The sequence below is a fragment of the Microchirus variegatus genome, assembly GCF_963457635.1.
Source record: "Microchirus variegatus genome assembly, chromosome: 4".
Taxonomy (NCBI): domain Eukaryota; kingdom Metazoa; phylum Chordata; class Actinopteri; order Pleuronectiformes; family Soleidae; genus Microchirus; species Microchirus variegatus.
The window spans coordinates 5766879-5789106 of NC_139805.1; the positions used below are offsets into that span (position 1 = coordinate 5766879).

At 40.3% G+C, this 22228-nt stretch overlaps 1 protein-coding gene across 1 annotated transcript in view; it reads left to right on the top strand.

The window, feature by feature from the left end:
• The window catches only part of LOC310926312 (glypican-5-like), a gene marked incomplete at its 5' end in the record, with an annotated part of 50673 nt that overhangs the window by 16981 nt on the left and 11464 nt on the right, over positions 1-22228 (top strand). Inside the window, 2 exons of the mRNA XM_083888421.1 lie at positions 5913-6033; positions 12694-12835. Of these exons, the coding sequence (XP_083744547.1) occupies positions 5913-6033; positions 12694-12835 (263 nt within the window). The remainder of the gene's footprint in view (positions 1-5912; positions 6034-12693; positions 12836-22228) is intronic.

A 22228-nucleotide genomic window follows, 5' to 3' on the forward strand; every position in this document is an offset into this window, starting at 1 on the left:
TTTGCATCTTTGAAGCCCAAGTGAAGATCTGACAAATGCGGGCGTTAATGTACAGACACCTCACATTTCTGTTGCAGGGCTTGAGACAGAAGATGTTCTGTGTGTGTTGCCATTAGCAACCTGGCAGTAACTGAGGGCAACAGCAGTAGATCGACAAAAGTCATTGTGGCGCAGGTCTATTGTTCTGGAGATCTTATTAAGTGTCGCTCACAGTCACACCTCTCAGGGTTGTCTGCAGCACACTTTCTTCTGCCCAAAACTCTGTCGGTCTGATCAATAACTCATTCGCAGCGCTGACAGTTTGCAGCGTATTCAGCAGGAGACATTCTGTGGATGCTCTTCATAGCTTCTCAGCTGGAATGTAAAGTAAAATCCCACAGACACAGTGGGAGCTTTTACTCAAAATGTAAACGAGTGAATTTATCAGATGATCATTATGGTCAGAGGCTTCTTCCATGCCTCAGGTGAGCCTGCATAGCTTTTCCGAGAGGGTTCGTTCTCATGTTTCAGAGAACCAGGTGAATTCCTTAACCTAAAGTGAACATTCCTTTCACCTCGCTCATATTTCAAACTAAAAAAAGTTACACACTGCAGATTTAAGCACAGATCACTGATAATTTATGTGCCGACTCTGTTTGAACTCATTCACTTTGATTGAATTTCATATCACAGACAGGAAAAAAAAAAAAACAGCTCAGAACCTGTTCACATTCAACGCGGGAACATTTTAGCCATAAATCCTGAAAATAAAACCACTACGTCATGCTCTCAGCATGACTCTATTTCAGCATTAACCTGAAGAAAAGCAGATTTATTTATTTAGGAGATTTGCTGGGTGAAACATTGTTGATCCATCTATGGCACCAGTCATTACTGAGTGAAGAACATGACTCATCGATCTCCTATCACATCTTGCATGCTCGTGCACCATCGGATCATGGACCCACTCGCTGATTGCAGTGACCTCAGGAATCATCCTGCTATCCTTGAATTGCAGATCAATAACCGTCTCAGAAAACTACAAGTCATTTTTAGTTTTATAGCCATAGTCGTCGTTGCACCATCTCGCTGGAGACCTTGATTTGTTTAGCTGCTGGTTTCATCTTCTACGGCTTTATCCTACTCCGGAGGGACACAGGTGGGGGTCGCTGCTGCCAATCCCAGCTGAAATAGGACAAAAAGGTGTGGTACACCCTGTACAGATCGCCAGTCAATCACTACAATCCACTCTGACTCTCACACCAACTGTCAATTTAGAGTGTCCAATTTGCCTAATCCCCAAATCCCCATGTCTTTGGGCTGTGGGAAGAACCTGGAGAGAAAACCCACGCACCCACAGGGAGAACATGCAAACTCCATGCAGAAAGACCCTTAATTTATACTCCTGAGTAAAGTGCTCTGCGTAGACGCAGAGCCTGTCGCAGAGCCTCTGCGTCGTCTCCGACTGCACAAAATATTCTTTAAGTGTCTGTCACTCCGTCAAGGGACAACGGAGACGTCAAGGGCTGCGATTGGTCTTTAGGACAGGCCGAGCTTAGCTGCTCTGTGCCGGCTCACAGTGCGCACTGAGCGTCCACAGAGGTGGCGCTGATCACCGCCGACAACGTCGCTGCCAAACTATAAATACGTCATATCTTAACACACACAGCACGTTTAGACTCTAAATGGCCGTTTTCTCGCCTCAAATTATCTTAAAACTGCGTTCCGTGACACAGAAAAGTGAGAAACGGCCACTGTTTCAACAACAACAGTCTTTCTCTCTCTTTCTCTCTCAGACGCCATTGCTCACTGTAGCCAAAAGCACAACAACTCTGCGCGGCGACCCCTCATGTGTGTTTAAAGTCATTCAATTCAATTCATACTGATCGGGCGGGAAATTGCAGCGCACATCCGTCCACGACGCTGAAGTATGAAGGCTCGAGGGGTCTCCGCGGTGACGCAGTCGGATAACGCATTACGCAGTCGGAGAAGTATAATGTGGCCTTTATTCTGACCGGGTCACGAACCCGGGTCTTCTTGCGTCAAAGGCAAGAGCGCTAATCACTACTAGTTTTAGCAATAAAAACAGTTGGCCCATTGATTGATCAAAACATTTTACTTCCATTTATCATGCTGCTGATTTTCTATCAGATTTATGAACAACATATTTAAGAGACATCTGTGTGAGGAGTCGAGCAGTTCAGTATTTTTGCCTTTTCTATGCTTAACTGCCAAATGCACTTCTTTGCAATTAATATAATATATAACTCATAAAAAATACAGCTGAATTTGCAGTAATGTTCATGTCTCCACTGCACTAGTTCCTATCTAATGTCGCCTATAATGTGGAAATGCGTTGACTTGTTGCTTAAGAGTGTGGCTCGAAATATCTGCATGTTTCTCAAGTTACTGATTATAAATAATCTAATTTATTGATGCGCGCCGCGTTTCCACTTATCAACAAGTGCTTGGGTTCATTATCAGGTATAATTATAATCCTCACCGCTGCATTTTACATGATTAGGCCAAGTGGTCTTCCTTTAGCAGGAGACACGTAAATAACAATCTTGTTAATCATTAAATGCTCTGCAAGACAAACCCCGTGGTCTCCAGCTCCAGTTGCCACAAACCTCCCTGTAATGATTTCACTAATGCTTTTAATCGTTTTGTTTTCTTTGTGTCTGGCAGGGCTGTCGAGGTTAAAAGAGCAAAATCTGCTCAGCCAACCTTAGAAAAGTCAGATCTGTTGCCTGAATGATTTCTGAATGAATGATGAATGTTCATTCATTTCTTCCTTCGAGCCTTTTCTGGTGATTCATGATCACGTGGACCAGTATCCTGTTATTCACAGTAATGCTCAATCATTATGTTTTGTGCATGTTGGTACATTTACCCGGCTTATCCTGTTTTTTTTTTTTTTATTATTATTATTATTAACCATGCTCTCTAATCCCAGGTATGGAGTAAGAACAATATTAAATTCCTTGTTTACACATGTATTGATTCATCTTTTATGAGATCAATAAAAGCTGTTTCCAGGAAGGTAGTGTTCAAAACTTTCCTTTTTTTGGAAACAGGATCAGTGAAGTTAGATTAGTGGGTCAGACAGTTAACTTTGGGCTTAACTCAGACTGGATTTCTGAGGCTTACGTCTGTGTTTTAATAAACTCACTGGTCCAACTTACACTTTGGAGAGTTTTGCTGTATGCCAGAACTATACTCAAGATATCAGAGTCTTCAAAGGTATTTAAAGGAGTCACCGTCATAAAAACTTTGTCTCCAACTTCAGAACATTAGGTGGTAGAACATTTTATCAAGTGTAAAGGTTGTGCACTGTGCCAGTAAAGGCCAGTGAGAAACCTCATTGTGTCTTTATAGTTGTATGACAGTGCAGTAAGAGTTTATAGTGCAGTTATGGACCCGGAGTGGAGAGACTGTAGCTGCACTGCATGGCCTTTTTTCGGGAAAATTGTTGTCGCACCTCAATTGTGGCTGGTCACCTGAGGCTGTTTCTCTGTTGCCATTTTAGATACAGGAGCGTTAAGACACGAAACACTGATTTCCAGTCACACACAAACCCCTCAGCTCACTATGATCCTGGTCTCCACAGTGAGTCAAATATTATTATTGAGTTGTTCTTATCATAAGTCATTTGTTGCTGCTGGTTCTAAAAGTTGAGAATATCATCTGTTGTGTTTGATTTCAGTGAGTGATTCATTCAGTATCAGTTAAAGAGGCCATTGTTTGTTGCTTTTATTACTTTGAGCATCATTTTTTTTACTATGTCGGGTGATCTTTTGTGATTCTCTTGAGATCTAGGATGGTTGAGGATGCTTGCAAACAATTTAATCCTGACACTTTCATGTTGAGAGTCGGTGAATCCATCTGACAGACACAGACAGACAGTGTTTTTTTGGAAGAGTTCAGGTAGAGGAGAAGGAGGATGTAGTCGCCTCACTACGTCACACACACAGACCTTCATCATTTTGTGCTTTTCCTGTAACTAAGGCAGTTTCTCCTCCAGGAATCATCTCTGCATTGGCAGCAGAAACCAGCATTACTGTAATAGCGCGTCTCAACATGAAGGAAAGCAAAACGGGTAGTAATTATATTTTCCTATATCCAGTCAAGGCTAATAAATAATGTGGGTCAAGTCTCCATGAGGATCTGTCGGCTCATCCTCTCCTAAATGAAATATGTACATCTCAATATGTTGAATTTGTACGTGATTGGCCGCATTGTTACTATATTAAAGGGCCACTTCAACCAAAAATTTTTTTTTTTTTTTTTACTAATTGCCAAAGATAAATGTGTTATTCTATCACCAGACAGTCGATCTGATATGCATGTCTCATTCCCACAACAGCAGAGGATGTTGCATTGATGTTTTATAAAATGTGAAAGTCACTTCCTTTCTTCAAAGACAATAAAAGCCCTACACCTACTTACTGTGTTTCCACCAAGTTTTATGAGTAAAAGATCTGAAAAAAATCAACCCAATAAATTAATTTAAAAAAAAACCTGGTCAAATATAATCTGACTAGAATGTGAATTAAACAAACACAGTAGTATCATAGTGATTTTAAGTTTATTCTTCTTTTGTCCAAGTGGGAAACATGAGTGTAAAGCCCAATTTATACTCCTGCGTAAAGTGCTCTGCGTAGCCTACGCAGAGTCTCTGCGTCGACGCAGAACCTGTCGAAGAGCCTCTGCGTCGTCTCCGGGTGCACGGAATATTTGTGAAGTGTTCGTCTCTCCGTCAAGGGACAACGGAGACGGCAAGAGCTGCGATTGGTCCTCAGGACAGGCCGAGCGAAGCTGCTCTGTGCCAGCTCACAGTGAGCACCGAGCGTCCACAGAGGGCGGAGCTGAACACCGCCGACTTTGTCGCTGCCGAACTATAAATACGTCATATCTTAACACACACAGCACATGTTTAGACTCTAAATGGCCAATTTCTCGCCTCAAATTATCTTAAAACTGCGTTCCGGGACACAGAAAAGTGACAAACGGCCACTGTTTCAACTACAACAGTCTTTCTCCCTCGGACGCCATTGCTCACTGTAGCCAAAAGCACAACAACCTTGCGAAGCGACCCCTACTGATCGGGCGGGAAATTGCAGTGCCTATCCGTCACCACGACGCAGAAGTATAAAGGCTCGAGTGGTCTACGTGGTGACGCAGACGGATAGCGCATTACGCAGTCGGAGAAGTATAATGTGGCTCTAACACTTTCAGAAGCAAACTAAGCTGAAGTTGACATTTTTAACCTACCACACAGAAACCTCTGGCAGGATCTGAGTTCAGAGCCGCAGAGTCAGCGTGGCTCCAGAGGCTCAGCATCTCTCTTTTTTTGTTAAGTGAGTCTAACTCATTTTTCATTCAATATCCCTGCTCACTGGTTCCCACAACCTTTATTTTCGCTGGTTGCCATAGCCGGAGTATGTTTGTGGTTTTTTTTTGGAGGGTGTGGTGAGTGACTTTTGGTGGCTGATTGTATTAGCTAGCAAAGCTGGTTTGGAACTTGGAAACATTGGGGGGAAAAAAAATAAAAATAAATATATGACTCATAAACTGCTGTTTCATCCCTTCTGCTTTTCTGTCACTACATCTTTCTTGAGATCCACCCACTCCAACCCAAGCCAAATGATGTGATACTTGATCAGAGATGCAACAGAAAACGGGATTAAGCAGCATTTACGATCCACAACTCCACCCGATTAATCTGTTTTTTTATTTAATTGGTAGGAGCTCAATACAGACTAGTAAATGCAGCACTTAAGTAACTACTTACTTTTATACAGTCCTAAAGAGATGATCTTATAGAGTTAAGTGCTTTCTGTGACTCATCTGCTCAAAGATGTCTCAGATTTTTTTTGTTGTTGACCAGAATTAAAGTCTGTCTCTCTCTCCCTTTTCCTGTCTGTCTCTAGTTATCCCGGCCATGTGGTTGGCAGCACTTTAAAAGCCCAGAGGGAAAATCCAGAGATGACTGTTCGTAACACAGATCCTGTCCTGACGAGGACGAAACAGAGACTGGAACAGCTAACACAGGTAGATTTTTTTAGACTTTTCACAGTCCATCCAAATTAGATATGTCCATCCATCCGATGTCTTTTGCGCCTCTTTTCTTTTTTTTTGAGAGTTGTTAGCATGAAATCCCAGCTGACACTGGGTGAGAGTTGGGGGAACACACTGTGGACAGATTGACAGTTTATCACAGGGACAACATAAGGAATATGACAATATTGGGTCCAGACATTTTCCAGAAGTTGTCAATCAAACACATAGAAGGCAAGAGGAGACACAACTTCTCACTTTTAATCCAGTGCTACTATAATTGCACCTAGATCAGCAACACATAGACGGGCTATTCCATTGAGAATATTGACTTGAAATGAGTTTATTTGTTTCCTGTATTCTCAACCAGGCCATGATGTATACTTTCCTTCAGCATATAAAGTTTTCAAATACCAGAGAACCTTTTGACACAGGTAGGATCAGACATGTTTTTTAACACTTAGTGTCGCAGGTGCACCCATGGTAATTTGCTGCGGGAATAATACACAAGTCTTCATATGGACATCCTGGGGGTGTGTGTTTATAGGTCACATATTCAGAAAAGTGTTTTTTTCGTATTCTTATGTGTTGTTGAGTCAAAGTTATGATTTATTTTACATGGCATTTTAGTAGCGATATAAAGTAGCAGTAATTGTGCAGTAGTCACAAAGTTAGACCGTTTTTATTTTGTTTTTGTTCAGTAAAAATGAGCCAAGCAAACTTCCAAATTTCACAAATTATATTTGTGAAATTATAGGTGTGTTTATATTAGGGATGTGAATCTTTGGGTGGCTCACGATTCGATTCAATTCCGATTCTTAGGGTCACGATTTGATTCAAAATCGATTCTCGATTCAACCAATTTGATTCATACAATTCTCGAGTCAAACGATTCTCCATTAAAAAATTGATACAATGCATAGTGTGTTAAGGCAAATTATGGCATCAAAACAATACACTTTGTATAAGATAATGTGATCACACAAAGGCAAACTTACAGACAAAAGTTAACATTTATTCATTCAAAACAAATAAAAACTTACTTACTGTACAACAAAATAACTTGCATAAATAAAAGCTTAGACTAGCTGCTGTTTTCTCCCAGATGTTACACAAAGAAACTGGTGTTATTTTTCAAAATAGAAACTAAAAATCAATTTTTGAAGTTTATGAATTGATTCAGAATTGTGGATGATTAGAATATGTGAATCGATTTTTTTTCCCCCACCCCTAGTTTATATAGTTGAATTAGTTGAAATGATTTTTCTTTGTCATGTAAGAGTATGTAAGACACTCTATATTGCACATAGCCTCTGTATATACTGTTTTATTTATTTAACATAGTTATGGAAAAAGCAACGGAAATGCTCTGTGTTCAATCTCAGGGTTAAATCTGGATTTATATTTATATCAGTGTGAATGCATAAATAATCTTAAAACCTACGGTATTTCAAATAATAATTATTAGTTTATTAGTATCGCTGTTTTATAAATCTGTTTTATTGTGTTACCATAATGAAACTTGTTTTAATTTGGACACAGCTCCCTTTTAATGTCTTTAGACACATTGTAGTAGTGTCCTGTTCCCTGTGCACATCCACTTCCTCTTAAAAATTGTTCTGTAACCACTCAGCTTGGCTTTGACATAGTTCTCAGTCAGGACAAGCTGCAGTGATGACAGAAAAAGTTATGGGCTATTCTGGCAATCAATAAGTCAACTTTCCAAACATAAATGCTGAATGATTTATACTTACAGCTTTACAGTGATTGCATTTCAGTCCCACTTCAGACTCAGGGAAAACACAAGTAATTGTAATTTGCAGGCCTATATTGTTAATGTGTCCCACTATGCTGGATCGCTGGATATTCCCTGGCCTCTGCTGTAAGCCTGTAATTTGGAAATGTCCTCTAATTTCTCTCGCGCTCACCTTGGCCATGACACCGTGACACCATGACATATTATGGTGGTTAGATTGCTGCACAAATGATGCCATACTTTGCCCCTAATGAATCAAATGATTCATATCTATACTGAAGATAACGATGCAATAAAACAGCAATGCTATTTTTTTACTGTGATCTTTGGATGTTATCATTAAAATAACATATTAATATTGCATCCCTGGTATTTCTGTAGTGTAGTGTAGGTGAAACACGAGTGGCATGGGCACCAAGAGTGTGTGTGTGTGTGTGTGTACAAAAACAGTGACCTTCTCGGAACCAGTAGTCGTCATGGAGACCAAAAGCCTGGTCCTAATAAGGCAGAACATAATGTTTCTGTTTGGTGCGAGTAGGGTTAGATAGATAGATAGATAGATAGATAGATAGATAGATAGATAGATAGATAGATAGATAGATAGATAGATAGATAGATAGATAGATAGATAGATAGATAGATAGATAGATTAGCTGGTTTTAGTTAAGGTAAGGGAGAAGACTTTCGTGAGGCTGCCCAAATGAATGGAAGTCAATGCAGAGTCCTTAAAAACATAGCTGTGCGAACCTCTGTGTGTGTTCTTATGTGGGGCTTTGTGGGGACATTTTGGCTGATCACATCTTTAAAAAGGTTTTTGGGGGTTAAGACCTGGTTTTAGGATAAGGGTTAGAATTGGGTTTATTCTAGGGTTAGGATAAGGGGCTAGGGAATGCATTATGTCTCTAAGGGTCCTCACTACGAACATGTGTGTGTGTGAAATCATCATCCGGCTCTCAGTCATTCATTATCATCTCCAATGTGAAGCACCGCTTCACCCAATAAATTCAAATGTCAGCAGCACATCCAGCAGAGACATAGATGAACACACACACACGCAATAATACATTAATTAAAGCACCAATTTGACCTGATTTATGCAGCACCTTCAGAGGCATTCAGGACAGCACAGCACTATGGTGATCCATAAAGTAATATAAATAGAATCCATATAAAAAATGATGCATAAAAGCCATGTACGAGTCAGTATTTGTGCAAAAGCGTGTGTGGTTATGTTCAGAAACACTCAAGAGACAGATTGATTTGTGTACATAAACAGGAAGGTCAAGGCAAAAATGCAAACAAAATTACAACAGAGAAACAAATGGTGTGACGTCAAACAAAATCACAGCTAACAATTCATTAGTCCATTGTTAGTCTCTTGTTGTCGCTCTGAACTGTCCTGTGATTGGTCAGTGTCTCCCATCACTGGCCAGACTTCCCCAGGGTTCCACAAGAGCCGGGAAGATGTGCTCAAGTCTTGTCCTTCCCCAGATCTCCTTATTTGCAATATTCTGTTCAGGAAGTATTGTTGAATTATTGATTAATAACACAACAAATATGCTTCCAAATTCCAATGAAATCTTCTCTGAATCTTATATGTAATCCCATGCAAAACATGCTCACAATAGAGCCCATGGTCTTCTGGAGTGATGATGGTGATGGTGATGATGTTTCCAGGCCACAACATGATCAGATTTAACACAGCTCATCTGCATTGCAAACTATGCTTGGTTATAAAGAGCATGCCTTTTCTCTTCACCATCCTTTTGACAAAAATACAAGACTCTGCACACAAACAATCCCCATGTCCTTTTTAAAATCCAGGGAATGGGTTGTTCATGTTTCGTTCTGGTGCTGCAGAGGGTGGAAGCCGTTCATCAGAGGCACATGCATTAAAGCTGGCCATTTATTAATTACTATTCATGCTTGTCATGTGTGCCATTTACACTCTGGCACTGCTTGGATGAGTGGAGGGAGGAAATATGAAGCAGGACAAAGAAGCATCCTTGGAATTTTAATTATTTTGCTTTAAATGTTTTGCTTTTTCTTTTTTTACTCTCTCTATCTTTCTTCAAATCTGCTGTAATCTTTCACTGTCCCAGATTGTATTACATGTTAATTAGACCTTTGCAGTGGGGGTTATGTTTCACACAGGCTCTGTCCTCTAATGGGGCAATTAAAATGTGTATGTTCATGCTCAGCCAATCAGGAAGAGCCTAATCCTTCTGCCCTTCTATTGAAAGGGTCGTGGACATTCTTCATCCAACCTTTTTTTTTCCTGATGTGGTAGCGAATGACAAACATTCACTCTTCCTGCTTTAACTTAGTCCCATAAAATCTTAATTTAATCAGTGAGTCTCATCACAAATGGCTTTGTCATGTTTTCGTTATGACACTTTATTCTCTCAGTGTTTTCCAATGCAAAAAAAAAAGGTGTGGCTCGTCATTGGTTACAACTAATACTTCACACATCTCCTCATGAGTGAACGCTGAAGTTCACATGAGAGCAATTGTTCAATTTAGGAGACATTTACAGGAAAAAATTATAAAGAAAGATATAAAATTTGCTTGACAGATTTGATAACTAGTTCAACAGTTTTGTAATGTAATGACTCAAGCAATGAAATAAAAACTATTGGTTTTATTAGGAACGATTATTCAGCATCCATAAGTATAGTTCATTGTGACTGACATGACATAAGCAAATGATAATGTTATAAAACAGCAGAGAATTGTATGAAAGCAACTGATGCATGTCCAAATGTATAAAATGCATGTATAAAATAGCCTGTCTCTACCAAAATGATTTATTGGCTAAGTGAAATAATTTAGTGGACAATGCTGTGGCAATTTGAACTCTCAATATTGCATTTTTATAGGATTGCGGTTGGGTGGGCAATATAAGCTCAAAATCATATCACGATATTCCATCTTGATGTCACAATAAAGCTAGCTAGCAAGATAGATAGATAGATAGATAGATAGATAGATAGATAGATAGATAGATAGATAGATAGATAGATAGACAGCCAGACAGACTCTCTGACCATTTGTCAGAGAATATGAATGCTAACAGGTTTTAGAAATAACTTGACTCATCTCATGCGACGTCTCTGTCCCACACAGTCATCAATACTGTTAATATTTCACTCTTAACTCACAAACTACATCAGTGCGTCCTCACACATTTGTTTCAAGTCTGAAAAAATTATTTATATAATTGTAAATGGTGTTAATTGTTGGGATGTTGGGAAAAGGAGCAGTCATTATCACTAAAGTATCACAGTTCTGTTTTTCTTGTATAGAATTTCATGAAGTTGTTTTTTCCTCTGTCAGCTTTTTTGTTTGTTTTTAAATATATTTATATTTATAACATGTAAACAACGTCCACCCTGTTGCCAGAAGTTTTTCCTGCATTAATTATCATTAACTAGATGGGACAGACATGTCTGGCGCTACAACTTACAACAATAATTTCACCTGCTGACACGTTATTGGTATCACTGGAGAGTTTCAATGCCACATGGACCAAGTTAAAATTCAAACCTTTCCACATGATTAAAGTGACACAGTCACGGTGGAAACCAAGCTGTAATGTATTTTTGTCCTCCCTCAGACCTAATTTGCAGTCCAGTGGCACAATGGTGAATCACCGCACACAGACCAGTCTGTCTCCACGTCCCCTCGGACATATTGCCGTATAATAACCTTGGTTCCCCTTGTTTCCCCGGCTGTCCCTCACCTACTGCAGGGGCTGAGGCCATGTCCCTCCTTAATGCACCCACCCAGTTACACCACAATAAAAAAGGTAGACTCTATCCCAGATTGGTATTTCAAAGCAAGTTAAAACACCCATCAGTGAAATGCTTTACACATGTTTTGTCCACGTTCTGTTCTGTTCATACACATTTATCAGCAGGGAAACAACAGAACAACAATTGTGAGTAGCATTTGCATAAAAAACAGCTGAGTATTACTTGTAAATGACTTTATATTGACACACAAACATTATGCAGTTATGAATAATATTTAAAAACATCTGTGCTCCACCTTGGCATTTGCACTTGTTTCATGTGCTGGACACATTTGTCTTTTTTTTTTTTTTTTTTTTTTTTTTTCATTAAAAATAATCTTTGTGACATCTCACTCTCTGTATAAAGAATAATGTTATCTTCTGGCAAAATAAAACAAAAATAAAAATGTCAGAATAATACATCACCGCCTTTAAAAAAACATTTGCCTTATCTTTGGCTTCAGCTAAAATGTATGTGTTGCCTGCCCTTAGCTCACCTCACAATACGCATTCATCATTTTGTGAACCAATTATATCTTGTTGTCACGTTGTTTTCACCTGAAATTCCAATGTTTTTTTTTTTGTTGTTTCAAACTTAGACAAAAATGTCATCTTCTCATATTTTGATAAATCCACAAATACTGTAAATACTGAATATTTGACACAAAAATTCAAACTATTTGATTGTATCTGGCATTACAGGACATCGCACACTGTGAATGAACTAAAAAGTAAATAGTATGGATTCATGCAGAGACACTATGACCTCAGTTACCCTTTGATCTGCCCCATGACCCATCATGTGTCTGTTTTTCCTTGGTATTTAGTGTTTCTGTGCATGTTTGTTTGTTTGTTTGTTTTTATAGGAAAACACAGAAAAAAAACATCCCAAATGTTATTTAGCATTTTTCTGTTGTAGTATTGTGATTGATGAGATTGGTGAGATTGATGCTACTGTTATAGGAGAGAAGACTTTCCAGTCTTCCTTCTGAAGCAGCTACAAATCAACAACAATAACAGCATAATAGCGTAATAGCACACTCAGTATAAGGACTGAAAGTGTTTGTATCATGCTTATGTAAATGTATGTGTGTATTTTATTTAGGAACTGTTAGTGGAGCTTGGCTGGGCAAGAAAATCAAAAATGAGGGTTGAAGAAGAGCAAGGAGGGAGCATGCAGACAGACAGAGGCAGTGGAACCGACTGTGATGATGAAGATGGTTGTGAAGCATCTGGGTGGGAGACGGGTGAGTCACACACACACACATACTGAACCAGGTAATGCCTAAACATAAACCATAATGCACTAATCACCAAAGAATATAGTGATGTCTAAGTAAAGAGCATAATCTGGGCTACCAGACATATTTTTTAATAACATAACAACTAAATAAGACTACATATCAAACTCCATACAGCGCAGCTGTGTGTCAACTCACTAGCCACATTTCTGGATCTAGCACCCGAGCACTTTATTCAGAACACACAAACCTGAAATCTTTTCATTTGTGCTGTCCGCCATCTTCATTACCATCTTCTTCACCAGTAACACATAACCTAACCACAATTCAAATCTTAAGGCCACATTATACTTCTCCGACTGCGTAATGCGTTATCCGTCTGCGTCACCACGTAGACCACTCAAGCCTTTATACTTCTGCGTCGTGGTGACGGATAGGCGCTGCAATTTCCCGCCCGATCAGTAGGGGTCGCTGCGCAAGGTTGTTGTGCTTTTGGCTACAGTGAGCAATGGCGTCCGAGGGAGAAAGACTGTTGTTGTTGAAACAGCGGCCGTCACTTTTCTGTGTCCCGGAACGCAGTTTTAAGATAATTTGAGGCGAGAAATTGGCCATTTAGAGTCTAAACATGTGCTGTGTGTGTTAAGATATGACGTATTTATAGTTCGGCAGCGACGAAGTCGGCGGTGTTAAGCTCCGCCCTCTGTAGACGCTCGCTGCTCACTGTGAGCCGGCACAGAGCAGCTTAGCTCGGCCTGTCCTGAGGACCAATCGCAGCTCTTGCCGTCTCCGTTGTCCCTTGACGGAGTGACGGACACTTAAAAAATATTCCGTGCACCTGGAGACGACGCAGAGGCTCTTCGACAGGTTCTGCGTCGACGCAGAGGACTCTGCGTAGCCTACGCAGAGCACTTTACGCAGGAGTATAAATTGGGCTTTAGTCCTAAACCTAACCAGGAATACTGGTCCTGACAAGGTCAGTGCTTATTCCAGAAAAGGCCCTAAAAAGGGGTCACGAATGGGGCTTTTCCACTACGTGGTCCTGGCATGGTGTGACCCGGCGAGTTATTTTGACATCACCAGACTGCTGGCCACTGATTGGTTAGAGTGTCGTCACTGCAAGAGTCCTGAGCATGATGTCCTACACAAGAATCAAACGTAACAATGCCAAGCTGTAAATAGTTAAAAAGACTCAGAAATCCTGAAAATGTGCACTCATCTCAATATTTAGCAGAGGAGTCTGGTGTATTTAGAGACAGAACTGCTGAAAGCCGGCGATCACAACGTATTTCAGTGCAGTGACTGTGTCAGACGGAGTCTGTGCTCCGGTCACGCAAGAAGTACTGAACGATTCTGTCAACAATCATTTTTCTGATATTCATGTGTGTCGCATGTAAAACAAAGTCGCGCCACTCTCATGCAGCCGTGCTCTGATGACTCCACCTATGAGGAGGTACTACAGTAATGGAAAACAAACTAAACTGTGTAGAGTCGAGCCGGGACTATGTAGAGGAAAAGAACCAGCATACAAGTAAATGGGAAAAATCAACACACATACACATGAGTGATGCAGTTTCAAGCTTTTCTTTGGCTTATAGAAAATATAGGGATACATGATTATCTATGTAGTACTTACTCACCATGATTGTACTTACTCACATACATAATAAATAAAAGAGGGCACACAGAGACAGTTCACTGGCATGGTTGGAGCCAGTGGAGGGTTTTTTTCTTCCTTTCCTGTGCCAGCAGGGAAATGCCCAGAGGCAGCGATAACACTGTTACTCTGCTGCCTCAGCAGTTTATTTCCCTCCCTGACCAGAATAAAAAATGCACTAACATCCAGGTCACCCCAAAAACAGAAATGAAAAAAAAAACTCCCAAATGAATTATCCACTTATTATTCGACTTACTTATCGCGCTTATACTACTGTCACAGAGACATCCAGGGGCCCCCGATGCATCCCCCCCTCCCCCCCACACACAGTAAATCAAATAAAAATGTGGTGTTATGTAATTTATCAATGAGAAAACTTTGCTATTATGTTGAGGTGTTGCCAAAACACTGCCCATGTCACCACTTGCCCCAGATTTACATCATACCTCACAGTGCAGGTGAACCTGCAGCACTTTCCACAAAGGACGACTCTTGGTCCATATTCCAACCATTTCATTTCGGACTTTTGCTTTCAGCATCTCATTATATTGCTCATGTTTCAGAGAACGTGGGATAATTCCTTAACCCACAGTGTGGGTTATCCTCTGCCTTCCCTCAGTCGTGATATGCAACACATCACTCTGTGTGCGTTGTGGCAATGTCAACACCGACACAAACATAAAACTCCACTATACTCATAGCCTGAATCTGCATTTAGTTTGGATTGAATACAACATATATTTATTTTTTGCACTATGCTTTGAAATCTGGTTTTAAGAGGATGAATACATGATTTAAGGCACGAGTTAAAGATCCAGCGTGTTATAGTTAGTAACACGTAATGGTGAGACTGCAGATGTGTCCTTGGGCGAGACACTTAACCCCAGGTTGCAGCATGTGAATGGGCATGTGAGATTATAGAAAAAATGCTCTGCACATAAATATGTTGTAAGTGTGAGCGAATGGTTTTGAATGGGTGAATGGCAAAGCTGTAGTGTAACGCTGCTTTGAGTGATCATCAGCACTGGAAAGACCACAGAAGACTCTTCTGCTCATCCCTCTCTTTCTCAAGGCCACCTGAGAACTAACGTGGCCTTCACATACTAAAAATAATACAACCTCTGTTAACTGTTACCAGTTTGCTGATCTCTCTGCTGCCCTCCCTCTTTGTCAATGGTTTATGCTTCAGATTAATGTGGACATACATGCATAAGCTCCTCCCCCTCAAACTGAGAAATGCATGTCCATTCAGACTGACCTGGCAGTCCAAGTTGGCTGGCTCGTCACATTTGATCGGCTTATTCTAAGGCCACAAATACCAAACGAAGCAATGATACACTTGGACAAACGTACTCGTAGCTGCATAAATGATAGTTTGTGTTACGTGTTCCTTTCCATGTCATTTATTTTGTCCTGTTTTTGTGCTCGTGGACAGAGGAATGTGTTTTCTGACGATGTTGTTTGTGGTCACAAGCAGCATCGAGGCTAAAGAAGTGTTGCTTGATTTTAAAGTTTGTAAGAAAAGTAATTTTTGAGGATTTTGTGTTGGCGGTTGTGTGTTGTAATGTATTAACAGTTCGACGGTGGATTGAGATGCACTAGATGTGTAAGACCAAATTTATTGTATTTATCTATTGTTTATTTAGCGAGGGAGGTCTGTTGAGATACAGAATCTCTTCTCCCAGGGAGTCAAATAGTACAAATAGTTAGGGAGACGAAGCAATTTCAGACATAAAACTCGCAAACAGACTATAACGGCTAGAAGGAAGTTGTTAAAGGAGAGTAATAAAGAGACACATAATAAAAGTAAAGTGCAGAAGTATACAGGCCATACCAACAAGATCCTCAATTCAAACCCCTCAATGTTGTTGTTTCTCTCATTATGCATGACCATCATGTTAATCAGGCCTCCTGGATTTATTTTGATTTTATGGCTGTAGAATTGACAAAGAAATGTTCAATGAGTGAGTGCTTGTGCCTCTTTTTACAAGATAACTTTCATTTTCGATATCACAGCTATTCAACCGTTGAGGAATTACCAGAGGTGGAAAGTAACGAAATACATTTACTTCAGTAATTAAGTTACTGTATTGAATACTTTTTTTGTGTATTTTGTATTTTTTAAGTACAATTTAAAATCAGGATTTTGTATTCATTTTATTTTGTAATATCATGTGTCGCGCCTGCGCATGAGCTCCAAAATAGTTTTGGATTTCTGACCTCTTGTCATATTTCTACTACTCTCACACCCCACGCAAAGTAACTAAGTAACTTTTACTTAGTACATTTCAAATTAACTACTTTTTACTTCTGCTTGAGTACATTTTCAGATGACTACTTTTACTTCTACTTCAGTATCATCAAAGTATTGGTACTTTTACTTGAGTACAATATTTTAGTACTTTTTCCACTGGGAATTACAGTACTGAGAAACTGACTCGCATGGTGAATCTCGTCTGTGATTGTAACGGTTGTTCCGCAGAGGTGCCGAGGGCTACCGTAATGACAAGTATATGGGGGCAAAGCTCTATTTCTCTGCTTTCTCAGAACTAAGTCTCTCTCTTTTGCTGTATCCATCCATCCATCCATCTTCTACCGCTTTATCCTCCATGTGAGGGTTGCGCAGGGTGCTGTGCCAATCTCAGCTGACATAGGGCGAAAGGCAGGGTCACACTCTGGACAGGTCGCCAGTCCATAGTTTCTGAATTTTTTGCGCATAGAAGGAGAAAGCAGTTTTACCAAAACTCTGAGTTCATGCTCTCAGTGTCATCAATATACAGCTAAAACAAGTGCTGTGAAAATGACTCGTACATAAAGACTGATACATAAAATTAAACCTCTACCGTGAGAAACATGGCGGTATTTTTCACGAATGACCCCATTGATCGACGCAAGAAGCTAGACCACAAATAAGGTTTATTTCTGTCACTTCGCACTGAATATTTTATTGAGTATTGTGACCTTCATTCAAACTTTCCCGGAGATTAAAAGCAAATAGATCCCACTCTGTGGAATATCAATGATATATCCTGCTATGGCTACGATTACAGCTCATGTTTAACTTCAGCTGGAAAAACACATTGGTGGATCAACCGTCATCTTTGCAGTCCTGGAACTTTCCATGACACCCAAGTGGATCGTGAGTGGAGTCTCTGTGGTGACACTGATGACCAGAGCAAATTCCGGTCAAATCAATAACATCATTAGCATCATTACAGTGTTTGTAGTTTCTCTCGATCGGAAATAGTGCTAAAGCTGAAACAGAAATGATTGATTTATGAATTTAACAAAGGCGTGTTCTTCACACACTCGTGATCCCAATGTATTGGTGATGATGTCATTGAGCGATGCCCCCCAGTCAGGATGTAGCAGGGTCAAAGGTCCTGGTCAGGGCACTGTCCTCATTATCGCTGCCGTTCGTGAATTATGATTCCCCCGTCAAAAAGCATCAATATTCTGTAGCTTGTTTGTCCTTTATGATGCTGTAGAAGGCTGTGGAGCAGTACTTTGTTTTCAACCCTGTAACACCTTAGGCTCAAAATGTCCGTCTGACCTTTTTTGCTTATTGTATCCATAAACCCATATTTATGGCGATTATTGTCTTTGTGTATTTAAACATGATTCTGGTCTCCACATCATTTTTTTTCCCCACTAAATTCAAATTGTTAGGTGGAGTTTGAGGTTTTTCTTGAGTTTTATTTAGGGCTTACGCCTGGTGTCAGCATAGCTATTCTTCTTAGGACACTGCAAAGCGTTAACCATAACCATAACCAGTTAATGCCTAAACCTAACCTTAACATGTAAACACAAGGAGGAACTTCATTAGTTCCCGGTTTTGGTCTTCAAGAAGACAACTGGTTCCCGACGAGGTTAGTGTGTAGGTCCTAAAGAAGAGACGAGGTAAAAAGAGGTAACAAATACAAATAAATCACATCAGAAGTTATTATTTAATCCCAACACTGATCATTGAGAACAGTTTGTGGACGACCATGTTCAACTCCCCAGACATTACATGTATGTCTACTCTCCGTGCTGAACTTACATTTAAATATGTGTTATCTTATCCTCCATCACCCCCTTATTTAACCGCGCTGAACGTAAGATATCTGTTGTTGCATTTGTCACACCCTTTCCGCTAACCTTGATGTGTCAGATCTGCAGAAAGTCACGCCTCCCACTGGGCCTGTAACTAGTACATTGGCTATTTACAGAGAAAATTGCAGGTTATGATTTACAGAGCTGGTGGGAGCACTTTGGGATCATGTCTCTCAAGCTGCGTTGAATTCCTAAAGGAGGAATTCACTATAAAGAATGGCCGAAAGGGGATCTGCTGCTCGGCAAATGTGGATATAAACAAGCCGCGCATGCACTGAAGCGGGCAGCGGTGATGCAGTAACAACCAAACCACACAATTCACAGAGATATAGCACCTCATTTATTTTTGAATTATATATAAATTGCCTCCAAGCCACTTGACTTTTCTAAATCTCAATCGCTGAAATCTGGAGCTTATTGTTTCCCAGAGTTTCCCAGAGATTGTGGACAAATAGACGTTCGTCGAGTTTTTTAGGCATGAAAAAACAACAAAAAAAATGTTTGCATGTTTGCAGACAGAACATCTGTGCATGCAGCTGGGTTTCCCCCCCCTCTAATCTAGTACATGTTATGGATGACCCCATTCTCTGTCTGCCTGGCTGAAGTAGATCTAGTATTATGCTCCTCCTTGACTCCTAATGTTTTCCTTAATATTGACCCACTGTTATCTTAGACACACATGCAATGGTGTTTATCCATGAGCTGCAGATATGAACAGGGGTTGAATAAAAGGAAGAAAATACAGTTATTATTCCTCCTAATGAATTCTGAGGCAGGACAAGAGAAGTGTGCGATGAGAGGTGGGGGGTGTGCGGTCGCCTGTGTTTTTATCTTTGTGGACCATTTAAATGTAAGAATTAGATTCAGTCTGGCTGATACAGTACACAGACTGTTGCTATTTAAAGTCTATTTCACACACGAAGGAATGTTGATCTCACTCCAGAGAAAGAGAGAGACTCTCTTGGCAAACTTGTGTTCACAGATCAAAAACAAAAACGAAAAAGCCACGCATCTTTACAGCGGAGCAGATAAAAGTGGGGGAGCTTAAAGTCAATGCAATTTGTGCCACCTTTTTAAAGAGCCAGCTGGATGAAAGTCCAACTGTTTGAAATCACCAGAGGTTCTGCACTTACATGTTTCATAATTGACTGTATTATTTTTAGAAGTTGTTATTTTATTTATTTATTTATTTATTTTTTACCACAGTGAGATAATTATCACACTCGGAATTGTCAGAGATGGTGGTTTGTTCCAGAAACTTGTTTCTTTGTTTTGTGTGATTTCTCACCCTTACTTTCCCTGGAATTCACCAAGATTAAACGGATTGATTTTTCTCCCCTCAACCCTGCACAGAGCCATCATCGGCTGCCCTTTCTCCGATCTCTCGGTCTCCCCAGACATATTCAGGTCCTATAACGTCAATAATGTAAATGTAATCACAGCTTCTCCCCTCTTCTCTTCTCTTCTCTTCTCATCTCTTCTCTTCTCTTTTGCCATGTCATCATAATTGCCATGTCATAAACTGTGATGTGGTGGATACAGAGGTGGGAATGATGCTGTAACCTCAAGGTATCCACGACGAGTCACTACATACAGCCACTAATACCAGGCTGGAAAGCACCAGAATTTTTTTTTTTTTTTTCTCCCATCAACACTAATGTCTTATTGAACTCCGGGACAAAGGGGACAGTTGAGCAACTCTTTTCCATCTCTTCACCAAGTCTAGATGTATTTGCACAAACGTGTATGTGAGAGAATGAGTGTTCTCACAGGGGGCACTCGGTCACTGTAACCATGGTTACCAGGTGGTCTGCCCTCCCATGGGTGCCTATGTGATGACAGTGAAGAAGGAGAAAGAGGGAGGTAGAGCTGGGGTGTGGTAGACTCTGTGCTACATCTCTTGGCCAAGTACATGATCATTTTACATTGTGCTTTCTGTGAATTCTCTTAAAAATCAAGCTCTATGCATTAAAACTGTCCTTATTTGTATTTCGCCTACATAAACAATAGAATAGTACAATTGCAATTGCCGAAGAATTGTTCTTCGCTTCTATCCATCTTCCTTCCACCGTCTTTACCGTGCTCTACTGGCCTCTCTCCCCCTCTTCCCTGGGGCCACGTTCACAAGGCCTTTAGAAGCCATTTCATCTTAAAGGGAAAGGCCAGTGTTTCAGTGCTTGAACATGTTGCCCGTCGTCCCGAGGACAGTTTGATCTGCATTCGTAAGCGTCCTCGCTCGCTCTAAAGGGAGCCAGGAAAAAACAATAAAAAAGTCTGGTGAGCCTCCTAATCTGCACTGGTAGCTATAAAAGTTCCTATAGAGAGCCATGGGACAGGATTGATCAGTGCTATAAAATGGAAACTGACAATTTTTTTTTCTCCACACTCGCACTGGAGAATATTAGAGTGTAACCCATGCTATGGATGCAGTCAGTCTGCCTCTGATACAACAGCTCTGCTCTGTTCTGTAAATCCAAACTTCACCTCTTCGTGCTTTGTCAGATTTAGACAATTAGGATCGTTGGCGCTGTCTCTTGCTGCTAATCAGGGATGTACTGTAGATTATTAAATATTTGATGCATTATATAATATAATGATGCCTCTCGTTTGTCATTTTGTAACACAGTGAGGAAATACTGAACTGCCACCATATCACAATGCAATTGTATTGAATTGAAATCTGTCTTCAAAAAATAGTCTTTAATTTCCAGCGTCATCCTTGAATATTTTAAATGTTTAAATCCAACCAACACCTCAAACCTGTTTATCCTGACTTTTTTCAAACATAAAGCATAGCATATGTCACTTTATGATGTTTAGTTTAGGTCTCTATATTTGTATCTATTTATTAAAATAAAAAAAACTTGCGTCTCTATATTGTTATCTATTTTTCTTTTTTATCCATCCACCAATCCTACTGTAAGTGCTTTGTCTAGTTTCCACCAGAATGACAAAACAAATGAATTAGATTAAATTTAATTTGTGTGGCAATTGTGATTTCAGAGTTATTTAAAATCTACTTCACCCCTTTAATCAGCTCCTCCTAAACCCACACTCGCTCGTCTATGGTGTTGTTGCGTAACTTGCCCAGAACTCACAGTTTGGGATTCATCGACGGGTGCCACGCACATCACGTACATGACATACACCCCCACATAAACACGCAAAAAAGAGACAATTAGGAAAGGGTGAGCTGGTAGACGACGGTTCTGCGCGCATGTGCGTGCGCGTACGTGTTAACAAGCAGTGCAGTTAAAATGATAGATCCTTGGGGCAGGAGATGTGGCTCATTAAAGAATTACACATTCACTTTGCTCTCACTCTGTCTCCCGTTCAAAGCAGCTGAGGCCTCACTGCTTTCTTCAACGCAGTCGGGGAGAACAGAATTGAACACGCTGCACAATATCTTCTGAATAAATATGTGCCTGGTTGACTTGATATACAAACAAACCTCTGTCAAGCATCTCCTCTTCACTCCCCGTCTGTTTGCTCCTTTACGTCTCCCTGTTTTTGTCGACACCTGAGTGAGTTTGTTTGTGCAGATCTGATTAGATATCGTTAGTTTATCAGCGCTCCCCTTGGCACCGATGCCGTCACTCTTAACTCGTCACACTTAACCTTTTTAACATACCAGGCTGTCCTTGCTTTGT